This window comes from Lepidochelys olivacea (assembly GCF_965140295.1).
Source record: "Lepidochelys olivacea isolate rLepOli2 genome assembly, chromosome: 9".
Classification (NCBI taxonomy): domain Eukaryota; kingdom Metazoa; phylum Chordata; order Testudines; family Cheloniidae; genus Lepidochelys; species Lepidochelys olivacea.
This window is the reverse complement of record NC_140419.1, coordinates 84727720-84751528: the sequence shown is the minus strand read 5'-3', so window position 1 is coordinate 84751528 and position 23809 is coordinate 84727720. Positions and strand designations below refer to the sequence as shown.

Here is a 23809-nt window from a genome sequence, read left to right as displayed (position 1 = left end):
GGATATATACATATTCATATTCCAAAGCTCATCTACCAGAGAGGTGGCAGATATTTTAATGTTTCAACTCATTATCGTAACATTGCTTCTGCTGTATTAATTGCTTGTTTCAATTTAGGAAAACAAAAAATGATACATCTGCTGAAATACAATGTTTAATGTCCAAACTCCCTCTGCAATGGGTGAATGTGGCATGCTTGCAGACAGTATCCTTTTGCTTACATAGCAGATTTTACCTCTGCAAACTGGGCAGCAGGACTCCGGAACAGAAACTGGGAAAGAGCATGTTAATTTAGGGCAAGTCTTCAGGCCACAATACACGTTCCCTTCCTGCCATTAAAAACAAGGACAATTAAGAAATGGTTTCTGCATTGATTCATATGGTACTATGCATTTACATTTGGGGCTTATCTTCACTACCAGGGAGATAAATGCTGATTGATGCAGCGGGTGTCGATTTAGTCTAGTGAAGACCCGCTAAATCAACAGCAGAGCTCTTGCCTGTCGACTCCAGTACTCACCTTCTTCTTCTTTGAGAGGTGAAGTTGACGGGAGAGCACCTCCCATTGATGCAGCGGCGTGTAGACACCACAGTAAGTTGACCTAAGCTACGTCGACTTATTATTCATGTAGCTGGAGTAGTGTAATTTAGGTCGATGTACCCCAAGTAGTGAAGACAAGCCCTTATACAGATTTGAATCTGGCTCTGTACATTTACATACGTGCCACTCTAGCATCTAGAAACAGAATATTGCACTGAAGAGTATTCCTTAATTGTCTTTCTAAAAACACAAAATATTTACAAAACATTGTACAGAATATAGTGCTCAGGAAATGTACCTAACATACCAGGAGACTCAATCCACAGGAGAGGTACAACATGGGCATTGCCACAGTGCAAGCTCCCCACTCACTGCCCCACCAATGAGTTTCAGCCTTGACCTGGAGGGACTGCATTTAGCAGTGACCCAGTAGCGTAATCTCCAAGTCCAGTCACTGGTTGACCTGTTGAGCCAGATGGCTACCGAGATGGTTCCTTAATACTAAATTTGCTGGTGACTTGATCAAATGAAGGTCCAAATATGGCCAATGTTTGTCCAGGAAGAGGTGGGTAGACTGAACCTATTTCAGTTCAGAGTGGCTCTGAACAGCCACCAGAGGGTGACAACTATTGGTCACTGCAATTAGAATTGATGACCGAGTGGGTTAAAGTTCTATGCCCCATTGTCAGTCCCATGAGCCATCCAGTTCCCACTTGTAGGAATCTTTACTGAATTCAGAATAATTCTGGCCTCTTTTAGAGAGCCAGTGTTGAACTGTCCATAGTCTCGTTGACATAAAACTATATATACTCCAAGTAGCAATATTCTACCTGCCACCTAACTACTTTAAGTGTGTGGAGTGTGGGCTCATGTACAGAGTGTTCACAACAGGGTAGATTTTGTTTGTGTTTGGAGTAGGAGGCAGAATGGCATTTACCTGGGGCTGCATACCGGCTCTGAATATGCTTTTATATGTCACTTTTTCTCCTGACTTTCAGCCTCCACTGCCCAGGTAGTACTGTACATTAGTTAAGTTTCAATAGGCTGGTCTCCTAGCAAAGAGGATCTAGCAAAGCATACAGCAGGGCTCAATGAAATTATTACTTACTGAGCAGCTGCACTGAGCACACTGGTTGGGTTGCCTATTCTGAAAAAGCCCTTCTGCCACAAACATTTCCCCGTGCTGGTAGGCAGTGCCATTGTATTCGCAGGATTTCCCAGTGATTTTACTGCTTATGGAGAAAAGTGAATCCTCTGGAACAAATGAGAAAAAAAACATTTTATTAAAAAAAATTCACAAGTTGCTCAATAATGGGTGTTGACAACTGGGGACTTTGGGGGGCTAAATTGCATTAATAAATAAAAGAAACACTGAATTTTTGGAACAGAAGCTTGTTTATGACTTTATTGAAAGTGGGCAAATTTAGTCATGGTACAAAACTACTCATTACAGCAATATTAAACAGCTATTTTATTTTTTTAACTTTAGAACCATATTTTAAAAAAAAGCTGTCTCTGTCCCTATTAATCTTTGCAGACCTATAGTCAAAATACACTAGCAGCATCGAAGGAGGTGTGTCACGGCTTTGCTAATCGCACTGTAGCGTTTGCCCACTAGTGGGATGGGTGGCCACGGTTAGAAACTGACTTAGCACGGGTTATGTTGTATGTAAGGTTTTTCTAGAGCTGGCTAAATATTTAATTCTTCGGTTCACTGGCAATTTAAAAAAAAAAAAAGTATCTTCAAGTTGACCCAAAAGAAAACTTAGAGGACAAGTGGGGGGAGGAGGAGGGGGTATGTTCATTTCAAGTCAAATGAAATGTTTCATTTTACCTAAAATGAAACTTTTTATTTCAATTTTGAGGATTTTTAATAGTTTTTAACAATAAAATTGAAGGAAATTTCAAAACACCTTGTGATATGTTTCAATCAATCCAAATCTGTGTGTGTGTATATATTGGTGAAAACATGTTTTGAACAAAAAAATCACCCAGTTCTGGTTTCTCCTTTCGGGAGAACCAATATTATTTGCATTGTGGTCGTGCCCAGGAGCCCCAGGGATGGACCAGCACCCCACTGTGCTAGGTTCTGTACAAGCCCAGAACAAAGAGACAGACCCTGCCCCGAAGAGCTTACAAGCTTAGCATACGAATCCACATTAGCAAGGAAGTATAAATAACTATGTTAGCAACCTGTGCGATAGCTTACCTTTACCTGTTTGCCTCTACATGAGGGAATAACACCGCTCTAATGCGCTGTTAGGCAAAATCATGTTGTCTACCCTATGCAATGAAGTCATGGTAGAACTCTGCTACCAGCAAATATGCCCAAACATAGTTGTACCTTGGAAGGCTCTGTTTCCAGTGGCTTCCATGCTTAACTTTTCCCCTAGCATTGGCCACGGCTGTCAAAGTGACGCATTTCATCTGAACTAAATGCGCACAGTTTTGTTAAAGCTGATGTTTGGTTGCATGCAACTTATTTTCTGATATTCAAATTAGCTCATTATATTTGCATAGAACATCACATACAGAGCTGCCGAGAACTTGGCAGCCATGACCCAGTTCTGGGCCCTGCTGCCTCAGCTCAGCAGAGTTATTGGCCAAGTTTTCTTCTATGGCCTGGCTTCTGTGCCAACCCCACCCCAACCTCAGCTCTAGTGAAAACAGATTAGGGGCTGCTCTAACTAATGCCTGTTGACAAAATTCCCAAAGGGGTTGTCCTCCAGCTTGCGAATATCTGGAGTGTGCCATGGTCAGGGCTACAGGCTATGATTGATGTATTCCTGATGGGACTCCCTGATCTCAGAGGAATCCTCATTTAGAGAGCTGTGGGCAGTTTCTGCTCGCTCTGTGCTGCCTGAGTGGAGTGGGGCTGTGACTCTGACACTATCTATTTACATTTGTCACTCTAGAATCCAGAAATGGGCACAGGCATTTTTAAGCAGGAGCTCCTTAGAAATAACAGTGCAGCGATTGTTCTCTGGAGCCAGAGAATCACTTCAGATTTCAAGGAATGCAGCTGACGTTTCACTTGGTGGGTTTGGGGTTTCACATAAGAGGAAACCTGAGCTGCAACATCATGTTTTGCTGTAGCATTTTAATATCTGCCAGATCATTTCATATAAAAACCTTTCCAAAATTAGTATGTCATCAAAGAATGTAGTTTTTTTTAGCTGAGCACTCAACCAAAGGAGTGAGAGTTTTTAGACGACAGGCATTGGATTTAAACTCTGATATTGAGAGTCCTCCATAAAAGAGTTTGTTTTGGTATGCTGGCACCATTGCATATTAATAATCTTTTCAACATGGGGGGGAAATTAGTAAATGTCAAATAGGAATGTACTGTGTGTACAAACCTCAACATTTTAAGGTCTGGTGTGTTAGTGCAGGACCTACTGCTATGACAAAGGGAAATGGAGGAGGAGAAGCTATGTAAGACAAAGCACTAGAGGATTTAGTGCTCTTAAATGACCCTTTGTACTTCATGTACACTGAGTATCTTTTTAGGAGATGTGTTCACTATTTGCATTTCCACTCTGTGAAAGGCCACAGCTTGCATTTATTTCAGCTCCATAAATGGCCCCCTGTGATAATGTAAAAGCAAAAGGGAACTGCATGGCTGAAGCATGGATACTAAATCCCATGCAAACCTCCAATCTTTCTCTTTACTGATCTTTCAACATACTCAAGTTTTATGTCCTTGACACGCTTTATGATGGATGACATATATGGTTAGGTGGAAACTCCTCTTGGTCAGCAATATTCAACACTTCAGGAGCAGAATTTTCATTTGTCCATATTTGGTACCTATTATTAATATACTTCAGACACAAAAGGTAAATCAGTCTCTTGATTGTAATTCTGAAACAGAAGAGTCTCTTCCAAAACCTGCTGCTGCTAGAAGTACTGTCTTGGTGGATGCTGATTAGCACTGGCTTCTATTTCTACTCTGGGAGATGCTGTTGCTTCCAGCTACTTGTACCATCTTGGGCCAGTGTAGGAGCATTTACAATATCTGGAGCCAAGAAATAAAACTCAGTTTCCTACCAGAAGAAAGAGAACTGCAAGTGTAGAAAATCACCAGGTTCTGTACATGTCCAGAACATAGACAGTGGGACCCTGCTTAATAAATAAATAAATAAATGGAAAACAGGATCTGAATTCTCCATCACTAGCTTGCTAAGGTACTGTAAGGAAGGCAAGAAACAACTAAAACCTTAAAGTTTGAAAGGTAGATGATAATGGCTAGTGGCCTCCTTTAGAGGACTATATATGCCTCTGGCAGAAGGAACCCTCTGAGATATAGGAGAGATGTCACTGAAAAGTGGGTGTCAAACCTAAGGAAAAATGTAGAATGGGGGAAGCCTATTATTGTACAGTCCACTGTACCTTTAAAATTGTTTATATTTGAAACTTTCATACAGAGTTACATCTTACATTGTAAATAACACACAGGTATGACAAAACCCATGTTGATCCAGGAGATGTGGCACTTTGATTGTGGCACTTTGTTAATTTGTTAATGTGTATTCTGGAGTAGTTCTCTCTAATTAGACACAATCCTTGAAATTCTTAAGAATAATCACTCAAGCCAAAATTCGGTGTTGTCTCATGGTACGTAGACACCAGACAAAGCACAGCCAGCAGGACTGCAGTGCAGAAGAAGGCTACTGGGGACTTTGCCTCTTCTGAAAAGTTATGCAGCAATAGCTCCAGGGGCCCTCTGCAATTGACCTCATGGTGAGCATGAAAATGTAGCTAAAGCCTTCTGAGGGATAGATCCACATATTAGTAGTATACGCAGTTTTCCGTGGGGAATGAATGGCCCACATGCTTCTGACCTGAGCAGCTTTCATGGCTATACAACAGCCCTGGCATGTAGCACTCCATGCACTTGTAACATCAACAGAATTTGCAAGAGCTGGCCCCAATCAAGATACAAGCCATGTGTTCATGTTGCCTCTGCAGCACATTGCTGTGTCCATTTGGGAAGTTGTTTCTAGGCACCCGCCCATAGTCTGCAGTTTGCAAAAAACAATGCATGCACGAGATCCCTGTGACATTTTCAGAGTGAAAAAGAGTGTTGGATGTAGTGAATAAATTTTACTTCAGACAACTTATATCCAGTAAGTAAGATTGCTAAATAAAATCACCATCAACCCTCAAAACATTGAATTATGGTCCCTAATTATGTTTTTTTTAGGAGGTGGAAGGGATGACTTTCTTTGTAAGGTAGTTTCTTCTTCTGAAAGAAGATTGTCTCTTACATGCAGGTCTATACAACTATTGTGGAGACCCTGCAGAATCTCAGGACATCAGCAGGTGGAGGAAATCACTCTGCAACTGACAAACCTGAAAATTGCATTGCCTCACTAGTGAGTCTAGAGACCCAAGTGCAGACTGAGGGTATGTCTACACTGGCAGAGTTACATCGCCGACAGTTACAGCACCGCTCAGAGAGCGCTGAAGGGAAACCGCTGTTGTGCGTTCACACTGTCGGCTGCCTGCGCAATCGCGTCTTCACACTTGCGGCACTTGCAGCGGTATTCAGAGCACTCTGGGCAGCCATCCCACAGAGCATCTCTTCCTCTTCTGACACTAAGAGTTGTGGGAAGGCAGAGGGGGTCGCAGGGCATCCTGGGTCCTGTCCCAATGCCCCGTGATGCATTGCTTCGCATCCCAGCAATCCCTGTACTTCTGTCTGCATTTGGCGCCATCTTTCAACAGTTTGTGTATTGCGCACTCTGCCTCTTCAGTCTGCAGGAATGGATCCCGCACTGCTGACCAATATGCTGCTCACTCTCACTAACATGTCACGACTGGCAGTGGAGTTATTCCTTAAACTACAAAGGCAAGAGGAGCTCGACATTGATCTCGTCATGTGTAGTAGCTATGACACGAGATTGTTTGTGGCATTCACGGAGGTGCTGACCACAGTGGAATGCTGCTTTTGGGCTTGGGAAACAAGCACTGAGTGTGGGATCACATCGTGGTGCATGTCTGGGATGATGAGTAGTGGCTGCAGAACTTTGGGATGAGGAAGGCCACATTCTGGGACTATGTGACGAGCTCGCCCCAGCCCTGTAGTCCAAGGACACGAGACTGAGAGTGGCCCTGTCATTGGAGAAGCATGTGGCAATTGCACTGTGGAAGCTACTGCTACTGATCGGTTGCTAACCAGTTCAGAGGGGGAAAGTCGACCATTGGACATGTGTTGACAGAAATGTGCAGGGCCATTAATCACATCCTACTCGAAAAGCCCGTGACTCCGGATAACGTGTGTGACATTGTGGATGGCTTTGCACAAATGGGCTTCCCTAATTGCGGAGGGGCGATAGATGGCATGCATATTCCAATTCTAGCACCAGACCACCCAGCCACCGAGTACATTAATTGGAAGGGGTATTTCTCTATGGTTCTCCAGACGCTTGTGGATCACTGTGGGCATTTCACGGACATTAACATAGGCTATGTTAATGGTGCATGATGCACACATCTTTTGGAACACTGGCCTGTTCAGGAAGCTGCAAGCAAGGACTTTCTTCCTAGACCAGAAGATCACTGTAGGGGAAGTGCCCATTGTGATCCTGGGAGACCCCGCCTACCCCTTAATGCCGTGGCTTAAGAAGCCATACACGGGGCACCTTGACAGCAGCAAGGAGCGGTTCAACAACAGGCTGAGCAAGTGCAGAATGACTGAGTGTGCTTTTGGATGTTTAAAGGCCTGCTGGCGCTGCCTATATGGGAGGCTGGACTTGGCCAATGAGAATATTCCTATGCTTATAGCCGTGTGCTGTATGATCCATAATATTTGTGAAGGGAAGGGGGAAAGCTTCACTCAGGGCTGGACCACTGAGGCTCAGTGCCTGGAGGCTGAATTTGAACAGTCAGAGACCAGGGCTATTAGAGGGCGCAGCAGGGGGCCATAAGGATCAGGGATGCCTTGAGGCAGCAATTTGAAGCTGAAAACCACTAGTATTTGTTGCTATGCTTGGGGAGTGCAGTGCTTGTAATGCTAGCAGGTGATTGGTGCAGATGATGCACTATGAAGGTTTAAGAAAATCGCCTGTTGCTTTGCAGGGCTGTCTTTGCTTTCAATTAATGGAATAAAGATTGCTTTCAAACCAAAACAATTCTTTTATTAAAAAACAACAACTGGAGGAGAGAGACAAAAAAACACAGCAGCACTGTAGGGGATGGGGGAAGGGAGGGTCCCAGGAGGAGATGGGGTCCCGGGATGGTTAAAGATTTGTGTATGTCCAGGGATCATATGCAACCTTGTCCTTTGGAGTACGGTGCAGCAGGTACTGTACTTCAGCAAGGCTAAACTGCAGAGGGATGGGTGTTGAGTGCAGTGGGTCCTGGGAGTCCGCAGGGCTAGACTGTGACAGGGCAGGAGTGGAATGCAGCAGGTACAGACTGGAGCCAGGAGGTTGATAAGAGTGCATTGGTGATGTGTGGGGAGGCGCATGGGAAAGAGTTTTGCGACAGCGGATGCAGGGGAGGGTGGGCATGGAGCTTTTCGGTTTGCAGTACTACTAGTGCCTGGAGCGTGTCTGCTTGGTGCTCCGAAATGTTTAACAGCCACTCCGTGGCTTCGTTCTGGCGCGCCATGTTCTCCTTTCAGTCCCTCTTCTCACTGTTCTGCCACTCTTTCAATTCTTATTTTTCGGCTGCGGAGTGCATCATGACATCACACAGAAAGTCCTCTTTAGTTCTTTGTGGCTGCTTTCTAATTCTGTGCAGCCATTCAGCCAACGATAACAAAGAGGGAGGCTGGGCTCCCAAGGTCATATCTGTGAAGCCAAAATGCAACATTTTACAGAAGCAGTATTGTGTGCAACACACAGACCACTGATTAAGTGATTTAAAACCCAGCAGCTGTTCACATACCTGTCACTAACTGGCTGACCCCAGGCTAGCACACATGAGCAAGACCCCCAAAATGGTGAGTAACCACAGGAGCAGGGGAAATCAGTGTTTCAGGACCATACTGTACACTGGACACGTAGCTCTTAGGGAGACCCAGCACTGTAGGGTAGGCTTTATAATCATTACTGTCCCCACATTTTCCACTGGCTCTGTTCATTATGGAAGATCTCTTGATGTGGAGGATGAGCAGGGAATCAAGGGAGGATCTTCTCCAAGACTGCGGCTTCTGCCCTGGCCCTTATGCGGCTCACTTGTGTGCAGCAATGGTCCATCCCCTCTCTCCCCTGCAGTGTCGGTAGAGTGGCATGGGAAAGTTACCTTTAATGGGGCAAGAAACAAAGCAGCTCTGCCAAAGAACCTGCGGCAGCAGATTGTCCAATATCTCCATGAATGTTTCAAGGAGATCTGAGGCAGATTCCCATGAAGTGAGGGAGTCAAGCAACACCCTGTTCCACCGCTCAGACTAGGCAGACACAAGCCTGCTTTCTGAAACGCTCCTGCCCCCAAAAACTTGCTTCAGAGATTCCCAAAATCAAAGCCACTTACCAGGGGCCTCCTCTCCTGTTTGCGCTTCACCAAGCTCTGACAGCTGTGACTGGCTAGCCTCCTCTGGGGTAGAGAAGAGCTCCTGGCTGCATGCATCTCTGACCTCCGAGTCGTCCTCTGCCTCTAGGTCCCCCTCCCCCTCCACATCCTCGTCCAAGATTTCCTCCTGGCTCGGTTCACTCTCGACTGGCACGCGACCACTGAAGTATCCACAGTGGCATTCACAGTGGAGGTGGGGTTGGCCCCGAGTATCATGTCCAGCTCTTGGTAGAAGTGGCAGCTCGTGGGCGCAACACCGGAACAGCAGCCTTGTGGAAGGCGTTCCATAGCTCCTTCACTTTGACCCTGCACTGCAGTGTGTCCCAGTCATGGCCCCTTTCTGTCATGCATCCTGAAATCTGTCCATAGGTAACAGAGTTCCTACGGCTGGAGCGCAGCTGGGGCTGCACAGCCTCCTCTCCCCAAATGCTGATGAGGTCCAGCAGCTCGGCATTGCTCCAAGCAGGGGATCGCCTGGTCCGTGGAGCAGGCATGACCACCTGGAAAGATGTGCTGAGACCACTGCACGCGTCACTGAGCAAACAGGAAGGGGACTTTCAAAATTCCCAAGGAACGTATGGGGTGGGGATGACCGTTGGTCACCTGAGGGCAGGGCAGTAGAGGTCAAACCGATGACCAGAGAGGCGAGAACAGGCATTGTGGGACACCTCCCGGAGGCCAGCTGCAGCGCTGTAATCGACCAGGGTGTCTACACTGGCACCGCAGCACTGTAGACCCGGCGCAGAAAGCCGTACGCCTCTTGTCGGTGTGGGTTTTTTTACAGCTCTGCAACAGCACAGTTTCTGCGCACAAAGTGGCTTGGCAGCGTGTGCACCTCCGGAGTTACAGTGCAAATAGCTGCTTTACTGCGCAGGAACTTGCCCGTGTAGACAAGGCCTGAGAAGCAACAGTAGCTGCCTTTGTATCTGGAGGAAAGTAGGGAGGTCAGAGGAGAGAGGGACCCAGCATTCAAACAGGAAGCTAACACGGTATCTAATCTCAATCCGGACCACGTTTTTCCAACACCATGGGCTTGGCTTTCATCTGAAAACCAGTCCACAGTCAATGCGGTTTCCAGGCTAATTAAAATGAGTAGATGTCTCTGACTGATGCACAAAGTATGGAAGGGCAAGGCAGGGTGGGGACAGAAGGGAAGGCTGTGAAGTGATGAAATGATGGACCCCTCTGCAACTCCAACTTGCTTCCTCTGATCTCTGTTCTCGACTCAGAATTAAGACTTCTGTTAATTCCATACTGCACCGCATGATACTCTCTTCTGTCTATTAGAGCTGAAGCAAAGAGGACAAGAAACTGAATGAGATCATCAGGAACACATTTAGTGACTACATGGGATGGGCCTCTCCGCTCAGCACAAAACCAGCATGGGCATAGTGGTATCTTGGTATCCAGGTCTTAATAGTACTTCAGTTGGGAACTGAATTATTTGCCGCAGGAAGATCTTTACATAGTCTAGAGCCTGTGCCTTGTCCAACTCTCTGGTACAACTGCAAGTGCATGAATATTCTCTTCTCCAAATGGTGCTATCCGATATACTGCTCAGCCATACATCCCAGTTCCTTCAGTAGATCATTTCACACACCTGTATTTCTCCTTAGATCAACCAAAGAAGTTAGGCCTATAACGGAGAAGCCATAACACACTCTCCTTTGTGTGCCTATGAAAGCCTGTTAGGATTTATGACATAGGTTGAAGTCCTCCCCTGCTTTGAGGGCTTAAGTGGTTCATAAGTCTTGTGCTGACCATAGAAGGGAGAATATGACCGTATGTCTATGGCTCTGATCATGCACGTGCTTATCTCTTAGCATGAGTAGTCCTAGTGACTTCAATGGGACTAGTTAGATGCTTGAGATTAAGGTTGGGAATGAGGAGTTGCAGTATCGGGGCCTACATTGCTACGACTGCAACAAAAGACATAAAATTGAATGTTTGAGACTGCATGAGAGTGTATGTTCCTCTACAAAAACAGCATCTGTCTAAAATTGTAAGGAGGCTTTGTTTATACTGTATGTCTATACATAACTTCAGTCTGGTGCAATTTCTCTCTCCCTCTTTCCTCGTGTGGGATTGCCTTTTGGATAGTAAAACGTGCCTTCGTATTTTTTTCTGTGTGCCTAATTAGAGGGCTTCAGATTCCTTCCTGATATCCTATTCTCCTGCAGAATGTGGAGTGATTATGGCTAATTTTAGTAAGTGCCAGTTTGTATTTTGGAAGAACTTGGCATGAATGTCGATATCAGCATGTGTTGTTCCATACCTCAGTAGAGATGTGTGAGAATTGGATTAGATTAATTAGCCGCAGATATATAGTACTGCATATAGCCCATATCTGTGAACTCTGTTTCCTAATAAGGATTGCTCTCACAGCTTTGCATGGCATTTAATGGTGTTGGATATTGTTGTAGTAATTAGCTGCTTATGGAAAGTACCAGGTAAATCATCTATGTAAATCCTCTTAATGAAATGGGTTCATTCTGAATCCTCCTTTGTCAGCTCCCATAGTATCAGGGCAGGGGAAGTGAAGCATGGAGGGTAAAGTGTTTTTATAGCATCAATGGAAAGGAAGTGTCTTTGTTCCCAGGGTTGACAGCCATCCTCTAAGGGTCCAGTCCTGCATTACTGAAGTGAATGTGCAATGCATGGTTTTGCCTGTGACTTCAGTGGTATCAGGATCCGGCTCTTAATTAGCAAGATTACCAATATTTATCTGTTGGTAATTGTGTTAGTGTTAGATAATGCTAAGAGGATAAGATGTGTGACCAGGCTTAATATCTTAATTTGGAAATAAATTTACCTTGAAAACTGATTTAAAGGCTGCACCTACCTATAGGACTATAGGTTTAGAGATAGGCGACAGAGTGTGCTGCCATATCAAAATGTTCTGTTGGCTTCAAATATTCTTTTTTTTTTTTAAAGGAGAAAATTAAGACTTCCACTAAAATAAATGAATTCACAAATATCAATGTTCTTCTTCTGCAAACTTTGACTTTCAGTCAGTACTAATCTAGATACCAACATGCCATATATACTGGGCATGAAATCCTGGCCCACTGAAGTCAAGCAAAACTCCCTTCAACTTCAATGGGGCCAACATTTCACCCTAGATTCTTATCATAACTACAATATGTTTTGTTAAAATCCATTTAAAGGGATGAAACCACTGATCTGTATTAGGGAAGTGCACACAATTCAAATCCAACATCATGAGGTGTGACCGTTCAACCTGATAGGTTTTCACAGTGTCATATGAATCCAAAGGTGAAAAACAAATACAAAGGGTTGTCTCCTCCCTTCCACTTATACAAGCAAAGGGAACTTAAGAAAGGTGGAGCTCCCACTCTGTGAAAGGAAAGGGGACAGTGCATTATGACTGCTTCTTCCTGGGATCATGTAGAACAATGGTTTTCAAACTGGGCTGCAACCCAGTCCTGGGTTGCGGAATGGAAGGCACTGGGTTGTGGCAGCTCTGGTCAGTACTGCTGACCGGGCCATTAAAAGTCCTGTCAGCGGTGCTGTCCGGCCAAGGCAGGCTAGTCCCTACCTGTTCTGATACCACGCTGTGCCCTGGAAGCCTCCAGCAGCAGGACTGGCTCCTAGGCAGGGCGGCTAGGAGGCTCCGCATGCTGCCCCCATCCTGAGCACCAGCTCCGCACTCCCATTGGCCAGAAACTGGCCAATGGGAGCTGTGGTGTGGTGCCTGCAGACGAGAGCTACACGGAGCTGCTTGCGTACCTCTGCCTAGGAGCCAGGCCTGCTACTGGCCGCTTCCAGGGTGCCGTGAGGTCCGCAGTGCCAGAACAGGCAGAAAACCTGCCTTAGCACCCCCGCCACACCCCTGACCGGGAGCTGCCTGAGGTAACCCTGCACCGCAACCCTGAGCCCCTTCCTTCACCCCAAACCCTTCAACCCTGGCCCCACCCCAGAACCTGTACCCGCAGCCCAGAGCCCTGACCCCCTCCTGCACCCCAACAAAGAGTCCCCTCCCACACCCTGAACCCCTCATTCCTGGCCCCAGCCCTCAGCCCTCACACTGGGTCACCAGAAAAAAAGTTTGAAAACCACTAATGTAGAAGACACTGCTTGGGGTGCTCTCTGGTTACTTAGGTGTGGGGCAGTGGGCTGGTAGTTATCTGCAGCATGCTCCTTGCACAGCTTGTGGATTTTTACCAAGAAATCCCATTGGGAATTATTGCTGCTTGAAACAGCCTTAACTTCTGTAGAGTTTTTTCCATGGCAGAAACTGGCCGATAATAGGATGGCTCCTTTTGGGAGCTCTGCAGTAGGACCACTCATGAGTAAGGGCTGCAGGATCCAGGCCCACAGGCTTTATCACAATTAGTAAAGCTTCCCCGTTGGGTCTTTCTGGACAGACGTAAGACGTACATGTAAGAACGTTAACAAACAATTGGGTATGGAATGGTCTGATAACACTAGCTCACAGATTGGCAGAACAGTCCAAATAAAAGATCAGTTCCGTCATGCTGAATTAATCAGTGGTTTAGTCTTTGCTGCTGCAAGTCCAACCTTATGTATCACTACAAGAAAACTAGTTATCTGAGCGATTTACTGTTATGAACCATTTTAAATCCACTTACTCAAAATCCTTCTTTCTTTGTGTTTTGATATAATACAATCTACTGCAGTTAATGGGTGTAAAGGATGTGTAGGGTCTTTGCTGTACAAGAGAAACTTTCTGAGCTGGAGATCCTGTAACTTGCACTAGCAAGATCTGTAAACGGAGTTCATGGTTCAAGTGAAAGGGAACTTCTGCTGGCACATCCTGGTTGGGCTCTACCCACCTTCTCTTGCATATCTACTGAGATACTGTCTTTTAAACAATGCTCCAGCTAGTTTTGCTTGCACTTTCCATTACACTCTTACGATTGTTAGTACCAGAACATCTGTGAAAGATCATTTTTAAAACTCCTAGTCTCTTGGTTTGCCAGGTTAGAAACTATTTTAAACTACAACATTCAAAGTCTCCTAGTGACACTTGCTGACAGGGATGGGCTCTTAACATCAGAAGCACTAGACACTCTGCCTGACTTACTTTTTGCAGTTTGTCTGTTTTATGAACCAGCCTTAAAAAATCCAATCAAGTACTAAATTACATGAAATTAATAATGAAGTTTAATACTCTAGAAATTTACCATACTGGGAACTGTTTGTGTATAGCCTCTCTGGCCTTTTAGGACTTGAGAGATGACTGATCCTGAATTTGAATCCAGGCAGGGTTTTTTAAAACATATTTTCAGAATCAACCATAGCGGTTATGCATATAAAGACCAAGGAAATCTGCAAATGTTTCAGAACTCTCTGACCCAGGGAAACAATTCATTTCTGCTTTAATTCAAGGGCATCTGTTGCATAAAAGCAGTTCTCTGGCATGCTCTTGTACTTACAACCCTTCTTGTACTCTCTAGGAGCTTTGCCGCTCACTGCATGCTACATCGTTTTATTTATTTGATGACCAGCTGCAGCAAGCCCTCTCTGAGGCCTTGCCTAGCTGGTGACCCCACCTGCTGCTTCTGTACAGATATCAGGACAGTCCAAATTGGTATCATAACAAGACCCAATGCCATATTATTTGCCATAGCTTTGTAAACCGAGATGTTTCATCAAGAGGCGCACAGGTAGATCAACTTTGGGTGACATTAACTGGAAGAGAACCACAATGCTTGGAAATTGTCAGGTTGTGAATCCCAACCGTGCCTAATGCAGCCAGGAGTATGACTGGACAGGAAGAGAACCTCCCTCACACAGGCAGCTGGGTCTGAAATTTTAAATCTGTGTGAGCAGAATCTCTCTGATCCAACAGTGTGTAGTATCTTTTGAGAGGTCAGCCCCTGGGAAAGGGGCCATAAAGCCAATGGACCTGACCAGTTTAAAATTCCCTCTGCAGATAGCTGGCCTAGTGACCCTGTGCCAACCCCCTTCAGTCTCAAAATAGGGCATGCGCCTGGAGGAAAGGATGTTTGGCTCTTACTCTTGCTATTTCCAGCTGATGGAATAGCCCCTGGGGGACCTGGACAGCCATGTGTAGGGTCAGGCAGGTCTGAGGCTGCTCTAACTTACACTATGGCCTGAATTAGCCACCATTCAGCCAAAGAATCAGAGTGCCCAAAAGGTGGCATACAGCTCTTTCCCCCCTGCACCCTTAGAGTCTGTGCTGCAAGCAGCTTGATCAGACCTGGGATAGGGCCCTATGCCAGGAGGAGTCTTAATCTCAATACTAGTGTTATTCCAAATGAAGGATATTAAAAGCTAGACTCCAATCAGAAACTCTCCAATTTCAGACTCTACCCCATACTGTCCATGAGCCAATAAAATATGATAACCATGGATCAGAAACAGCCTATTCAATATCTGACACATTTGTAATGGAAGAATAAATAAGTGCTGAAAGTTTGATCTGTACAAATCCAAAACACAGCTGCAGGAGATTTAAAGAAATGAGGATAGCAAGAGATTGATGGGACTTGCTACAAGAGTTGATTGACAAGGTGGACCTGATTTTGATCTGTTATATAGGTGTAAATCTGGAGTGATTATTGCCTTCTTTCCTGAGATGAGACTCTAACCAGGAGTGGATCAGTTCTGGCTTTATTTATACTAGAGACTATAAATATATTGTTGCCCCTCCTAGCCCTGGGGGCTGTTTGTTCAACCTAAAATTCTATTTTAAAAAACATCTTATGCTTTTTGTTTTAAAAAAAACCCCTCACATATTTATATGGGAAATAGAGCAAATAAATAATAATAGTTTGTGTGTATATATCAAGGCATTTTACTACAACAGAGAGTGTTAAATTCTGCTTTCATCTCTCCCCTAGCAGCCCCACTGACAACAAGGAACAATGAAAGCAGTAGGGTTGCAAAAATGTGTCTAAGAGCAGAATTTGTACTTAGGGACCCAATTCAACTCATCATTGTCTTCTGGGCTCTTTATATCTGCAGGGCTGGTGCAAAGTGGCTATATAGCAGTTATAAGCTCTCCATCATCCTGGGAATACCCAGGGTATCATATTGGGGCACAGAGCCATTTCTGCCAGCAGCACCTCACCTCTGCAGCAGTCCCTGGGTGCATAAGGTCTTTGGTGGTGGGTGCTGACCGGAGAGGGTGGGTCAGGAGGGGACATAGCCAAGGCAGAGCTGTGCCATGATGATTCTGCACCCTGGTGAAGTCTTGTAGGGGCCATTGTTAGGCTGCGCTGAGGGCTGCCTTAGCCTGCTCCAGGTGCTGAACTAGCCCCTGATAGGGGAGGCACAAGCTGCCACCTTCTCTCTGTCCTTGCTCTGGCACCTGCACCAGATCAGGGATGAAAATGCCCTTAAGTATATACACCCTGTACCCTCTATTTTTACAGGCACTACTTTTAGGGCCAGCTGCTGCAGTTCTCACACTGACAACACTCTTAAGCCTGAGTATAGGTTGTAGAAGACTCTGCTCAATTGTCTGGCATCTGCAATCTCACTTCCATTTGTAGAGCTGTCTTCCTTCACCCAAGATGGGGTCCAGATCTCAGTCCAGAAGCTCAAGCCTGGGAAGGCGCCAGGGGTTTGTAACATCACCCCTGAGTTTCTGGAGACAGGTGAGAGTATTGTTGTACCATGGCTGCATAGGTTCCTCCAGAACAGCTGGCAAACTAATATTATCCCTGATGACTGGAAGAAAGGAGTCATTCTGCCTCTGTTCAAAACCGGAGATAAAGCTGAAGGTGGCAACTATAGTGTTACATGGTTGTCAGTCCCTTGGAAAGTCTTTGCTTCCCTGTTAATGTCTAGAATCCATGATGCCCTTCATGGAAAAGGCCAGGATATTCAATGCAGCTTTAGACCTGATCATTTCACTGTTGACCACCCGCTCTTTACTTTGAGACGGCTTTTGGAGAAGAGGCTGAATTTAATAAGCCGTGTGAGGCACTTATTATAGCCTTCCATCAGGTCCGTGATTCAGTGCATCAAGCCATTTTGATCTGATGAGGCAACCGGGCGTCCCTGGGAAGATAGTGTCATTGACAGAAGAGCTCTATAATGGAATGGAAAGCTGTGTTCGAGTCAATGGCAGATATACGTTGTATTTTTCTGTCTCCACAGGACTCCGCTGCTTTGTGTCCCCAGGGTTGTTCAATATTGTCATTGATTGGTTGATAAGCTGTCAGAGGCATTGAGAGGACACCATTCTGCTCTGAGATCTCAAATATGCCAATGACATTGTCTTGTTAGTGCAGTTTGGTGAATTGCTGCACCTGATGGCCAATCTGGTGGGGCAAGAAGCAGCACACATTGGTCTGGTTATTAATCCGGGATAAAACGAAGGCCCGGGCCGTTACCATCAAGTAGCCTCCAATTCCAGATTACAACCAGCTCAATATTAATCTGCCCAGATGGGACATCAAGCAGGTGGCAGCTGTCAATATTTGGGCAGCATCATAGGAAGTGCCGGAGGATGCGCGAAAGATGTGGATACTTGTATAGCAACAACTACTGCCATGTTTTGGGGACATCATGTCCTCAAGCTTGTCACAAAGCTGTGGTTCTAGCAAAACACCATTATACTAATGCTATTGTATGGCACTGAAACATGGGCATTTAGGAAGGCTGAAGAACACCGCATTGACATTTTTGGTTCTTTTTGTCTTTGTTAGTTGCTCCATATTAAGTGGCAAGACAAGATCAGAAATGAGGCTATTCAAAGCTGAACCCAGCAATGGCTTCCATCAGCCCTGGTTTGGTTTGGTGGCTTATTACGCCTGGACATGTTGTTAGAATGGAAATCCAACAAATTCTGAAGCATACATACCAGGAATGGTGTTACACAACCAGCAGTCACATGGTCTCCAAAAGCTTTGGTGGCACAATCAAGATACTGTAGCTAGTGATAGACAAACTGAATATCAAGCCAGAGCACCTTAAGGACCAGTCTGCAATGAGGCCTTGTCCTTTGGGATTTACCATGATGATTATGATGACAGATTGTAGAACTTGGCTCAGAGAAATGACACAGACTTTCTAAGCACTCAGGACTCTGCATTCACTCAGCTGCATTTGCTGATTCTCTAGGACTATCACCATCACTTCTACTCCTGCTTAAAGGTGTTTGTGGGAGGGGAAAAATAGGGCCACATTCTGGCCACCCCGGCATGCATGGCTATGTCCTTATCCCTCTGCATGGAGAGGAGCTGGTGCTAGGGACAATGCAAGCCATGCCTTTTCTGCATGTGTGTTAAGGCTGCCGCCGAACAACCCCTTCAGTGCCCAAGGAGGGGGTCTTCTGTGCTCCTCTCTAACAATGGCACAGTGCTTCTCACCACCACCGCTCACTCAGCTGGTGCACCTTCCAATCCTGCAACTAATACAGCATTGGGTCTGGATGACTGAATTGAGCCCCAAAAATAGAAAAAAGCACCATCATCTTTCAGTACATGATTCTCTCCTGAGCACTATTTTATTAGACAAGACTGAGGCTAACCTCATGGGCTAGTGAGAGAGCAAATGTGTTCACACCACGATGTCATAAAGGATAAGGGATGCTCAAGTTTTATCTGACTGCAGCGGTCCTCTCTCCCTTGATTGGTCCCTTAGAATATGTGCTAACAACTTATGCTAAACAATCTATTCCCGCGTGCATTTAGCTCATGGTTTGTCTACATAGACTGTGAAGTTGAAGACAAAACTTTTGTCTTTCACAGGTACTTTAAAAAAGCTCACCCTCCACCCCCACCTCCCCCGGCAAAAGACAAAAGTTTTGCCGACACACGTGGCTGTGTGAACACGGCTTTGTCGGCAGGAGTGCTCTCCTGCCGACAAAGCTAATGCCGCTCACGGCAAAAGTGATGACAAAGAGCATTTACACACGCTGACTTTTAGCGACAAGGTTGTTTTGACAAGCCCTCAGAGTTCCTTTCCCAGACCCAAAGAAGAGCTCTGTGTGGCTTGAAAGCTTGTCTCTCTTACCAATAAAAGATATCACCTCATCTACCTTGTCACACATGTTTTATAGTCAGTTAGCATCAGAACTAAATCCTGCTTCACCCTCCATGGGATCATAGGGGCCAGAGCTGGAGAAGACCAACTATGTTGTGCTAATGAAACATATCTTCTAATGATTTATACAGTTTAGGTTCAAATAACATTTGTGATGGGAGACCTGTGGGGGATTTTCACATAGGGTAACAGAGCAAATTGATTTTTCTCTCTCTAAAACTTCCTTTGCTTAATTTCATCTCTTTCCTCCTACTTATAGCCCTTGGTACTATTAAGTTCACAGCATACACACATAAGTTACATAAAAACGTCAAATATTCAGCCTGGAAGTTTGCAGTGTAACACTACTTTATTTCTTAGAATTAAAAAAAATAGCACACAAGAACCTGAAAACACACAGAAAGAAACAGGCTGCTCCCTAAAACCAAGAGCCACAACTCACCCCATCTTACTATTGACTGGCTGTCTTCAGACTGATGCTCCCAGATACTTTACTACAGAGACCCATAGCCTGCAAGCAGGACCAGGAAACATCCCACTCTTAAAATGATAGCCTGCAATTCCAACACAGTCCTCAATACATCACAGGGATCTAAAGTCCATTTAACTTAGTGATTTCATCTTCTAAATTATTTTTCTGTTTTACTCATTTGCATTGTGGGTGGCGGTGCATATTAACTGCATCCCTTTTTCACAGAGGTCCTTATCTAAAGTCTATCCAGTCCATCTGCAGAGAGCCTTTTCCTGTTGTTCATGCATCACAATTTAATTTTATATAAATCTGAAATGTAAATAAAATATAAATAATGTGGCTCAGGGTCTGGGTTTTTTTTAAAAGCAATTAATTGTTTTGCTTTTGAGGAGTGGTTGAAGGTGACAATAAATTTCAATTGAAAAGCTATCCACTATCAAACAACTGTGAACACAAGTACTAACAGAATCCATATGAGCAGCTCTGCGATGCAGGTGTCAAAGATATTAAATCACAAAACACCTTATATTAAAGTAACTTCAATGACTAGGCTAAACTCAGAAAGAACAAGGCAATTCAAAGATGAGGGGACCACTTGGTCTTTAATATAACCGGCCCGTAGCATGTGTAAGATCACCCACCTCTTGAAGGGACCAGCAATGCTTTACCTAGGCAGTATGAGTTTCCATACGGAGCTGAGTTAAGGATGCCCTTTCAGTCTAAATGCTCAAGGATTTATTTTTAACTTTCTTGGGTTAAAGTCAGACTCTGTGTTGTTTTAATATATTTTTGTGAGGTTTAATTTCCTGTATTTTCTTTTATGGTGGCATAAAAAATAGCCCAACAAAAAGTCTGAGGGGAACTATTTAAAAAAAAAAAAAAAGCTTTCTCTGTAGCTACATTTTAGTTCACACTCTAAGGCTGAACCACTGTATAAATCATGTCCCCAGTCTTCCAGGGTAGCAAACTGCATGGAGTCTTGATGCATTTTGAGCTGTACTTGAAACGCCCTGGAAGCTCTGCCGAATTTGTCTTTCACCAAATACCTTTGAAAAATTCTCAGCAAGATATCATGGCAGTCCACTGTAACTGCCTAATCTGTATATATAGATACGGGTTTATTTCAAAGCATGTTGAGTAGCTGATTTTCAAATAGACCTTTTTTTTTAAATGACCAAAAGAAACTGGGTGTGACAATTCCACCTGGAGAGATTAGCTAGCAGTGCTAATGAATCTAGTATTATAGGTGAACTGGAAAGCAACACGAACACTGAGCTAAACCCTGAGTAGCAGGCAGTATTGGAAACCACCCAGGAAAGCCTGTTCTCATTATGTTTCTAGTTCAGATTTGGGGCATCAAGAGCTTCAGATAAGCTTACTCTGAACTTTGGTACTCACCTGAACCAAACCTCCAGGGATTCTGATGTTCATGTGTTGCTGGCAATGAGTAAATGAGCATTGCCAGGATAGTTGGTCACTAATTTCTGATGCTCTGTGACATTCTGACATGAGGCTTTCATACTCCATATTGTTAGAATAGCAAACCCACTCATTTTCCTGAACTCTTGAGACTGACTTTTTCAAATGTCAGTGTTGCCATTTTGCACCTAACTGGTTTGTGCAACTATGCGCCCAGTCTTTGTACCGAGTTGCCCAGTAAGAGACTTCACTTGCTCTCTGAGCATGTAAATGTCCAATTTTTACATGCAGGCATAATAATTGTGCAAATCAGACAAGCCTCCAGGTAATCCGATTCTGACCCTCTGCTCTGATTTCTGGCTCTGACTCTGTCTCACCCCTTTGCTCTGGCTATAGTTCTGTGTCTCAGTCTTGGTTCCTGGTTGTGACCATCTTGATACTTTGCTCTGGCATTTAGACTCCAATCATTGGGCCTGACTCCTGCTCCAGCCACTAGACCTGATTGCCTACAACCCAGTCTCCTGAGAGTTTGAGCAGCCTATTTCAAAGGAAGGAATCATTCAGGGAAATAGGGGACCAGTTCTGTGAGCAGAGATCCCAATGAGACCAATGTCTCCCTCTCAGAGATAGTGGGTGCTGTATAGAATCTGCAGGCATAGATTACAGTCCTGCAAGTGAAAGCCACACCACCTGCCGCCCCTGCTCTTGACACCGCCCCCCGCCCCCTCCCCCGCTCCGGCAACCAGATTCACTATTGAATAAATTTGGCTGTGATTGCAGCATCTTCCATGTCTCATTGTACAGCCCCTGTGATACCAGTCAGGTACCAAGACTTCCTTGACATGTTTGACAAGAAGAAAGCAGATATCTTGCTGCCCTATCGCAGTTATGACTGCCCCATTGATCTTCCACTGGGAACAGAGGTTCCCTTTGACCACATCTACCCTCTGAGCCCAAGCTATAGGCCCTCCAGAGCTACCTTCAAGAGAACCTTTGAAAGGGGTTCATATATCCATCCACCTCTCCAGCTGGGACACTGATCTTCTTTGTAAAAAAGGATGGATCGCTACTGCTCTGAGTGGACTACAGGATGCTAAATAAGGTCACTGTTTGCAACTGGTATCCCTACCCCAAATCAATTAACTCTGAGAGGCTTTGCTCTGTCAAGATCTTCCTGAAACTTGCCCTCTGTGGAGCATACAACTTGGTACGGATCCAGAAAGGAGATGCATGGAAGACCACCTTCCATACCCAGTATGGACATTTCTAGTACTTAATTATGCTGAGGAAACATCAGGGTCCCTAGTTAAGGTAGTCGCATGCAGCTCCACATTTACAGTGTGCACTTCAGGCCTCCCATCATTGTGAACCTGTGTACCGCAGCACACAAATGTACAGATCCTGCAACTCTCCCACGCTGAAGAACTGCTTAGGCCATGATGGCGTAGATGTTTATGGTGGCCTCCCGGAGCCCACGTTCTCCTTTTGATGCAGCTGTGCAGTGCCTCAATGAGTATTTCAGCACTGCAGATTCTGTTCTGCTAGAGGAAAACATTTTTTAAAGCTCGCCGGCAGCCCAATGAAACCATATCTGAGTTTGCATGCTGTTTGTGGCAGGTGGCCCAGGACTGTGAATTTGGGGATGTTATGATGATCATGCTGAGGGATGTTTGTGATTGGCATAGCCAATAACCACCTGGGCAAATGGTTACTAGGTGAAGATGCTAGAACTCTAACTTTTGATGCCATGATCACTAAGAGGGAGACATTTCAGAGGGCTCTGACTGCAAGGGGCTCAGTGTCTCAGACTGCAGCTAACTTTTTGTCTACACTTAAACCAGCATCTGCTCCTCCTGCTTCCATCACCCAGAGTCATATGGTGCTACCTACTCCTGCCCCACAGCAAAAGTTGCTGGCTCCTCACTCTTTCCGCTGTGGTAGTATGGGTCACTTGGCCAATTTCCCTGCCTGCCTGGCTAGAACGGCTATATGCCAGAAATGCACCAGTGAGAAGGCACTATATTGATATTATTTTCTACTGACTATGACCACACTGAGGGCAGATCTACACTATGGGGTTAGGTTGACCTAAGTTAAGCAACTCTAGCAATGTGAATAAGTAGCTGGAGTCGATGTAGCTTAGATTGACTTATGTAGTGTCTACACCGCACTGGGCCAATGGGAGAAACTCTCCTGTTGACTTACCTTATGCTTCTCGTTCCAGTGGAGTTCCGGAGTCGACGGGAGAGCGATCTGCGGCCAATTTAGCGGATCTTCACTAGACCCGCTAAATCGACCCCTGGTGGATCGATCGCCGCAGCGTCGATCCATGGTAAGTGTAGACAGTCTAGTTACATGGGAGATATAAGAACTCCTAGTGATAAAGTTCCTTTAGAATTGGGTATATTCTACTCTTCATCTTGGTGAGTTAAACATGGGAAAACTCATTGCTAGCAGGGGATACACATGGACTGCAGTGCAAATTGCAGGTCTAGATCTAGACTGCCACGCAGACTGGGTTGTTTGGATCTGGGGTTTCAAAAGCAAGCCATGAATTTTGGATCCAAATCCAAATTCCCACGAAGTTCTCAGTGTTTGGATCCATGTTACTGACTCAGGTTTGTTTCTTCATAGAGAAGATCCTGTACTCTTTGTGTTCATAAAGAATTTGGTGCAGAGTATTTTTCTTCTAGTCCACTTGAAATCTTCAAGGAAGGAACTAAGAAGTTGAGATTTATTCCTACTACAATTTCATACAGTGCCTTGTCAGTCAATAAAGGTACATTCTATATTGGAGAAACCAACCACTCTTGCACCAGCAGTGTCCGTTTGATGATAGGTCAGCAGCCTT

General features: G+C 45.0%; 1 protein-coding gene across 6 annotated transcripts in view; it reads right to left on the bottom strand.

Moving 5' to 3' along the window:
• Positions 1 to 23809, bottom strand: part of CHRDL1 (chordin like 1) — a 161395-nt gene that overhangs the window by 15056 nt on the left and 122530 nt on the right. For 5 of the 6 annotated variants that reach the window (XM_084638923.1, XM_084638920.1, XM_084638922.1 and 2 more), the window contains exons 5-6: positions 1651 to 1796; positions 237 to 330 (exon numbers count right to left, since the gene is read on the bottom strand). The exons of the other annotated variant lie outside the window; for it this stretch is intronic. In XM_084638923.1, coding sequence (XP_084495049.1) covers positions 237 to 330; positions 1651 to 1796 — 240 coding nt within the window. The remainder of the gene's footprint in view (positions 1 to 236; positions 331 to 1650; positions 1797 to 23809) is intronic. 6 annotated transcript variants of the gene reach the window in all.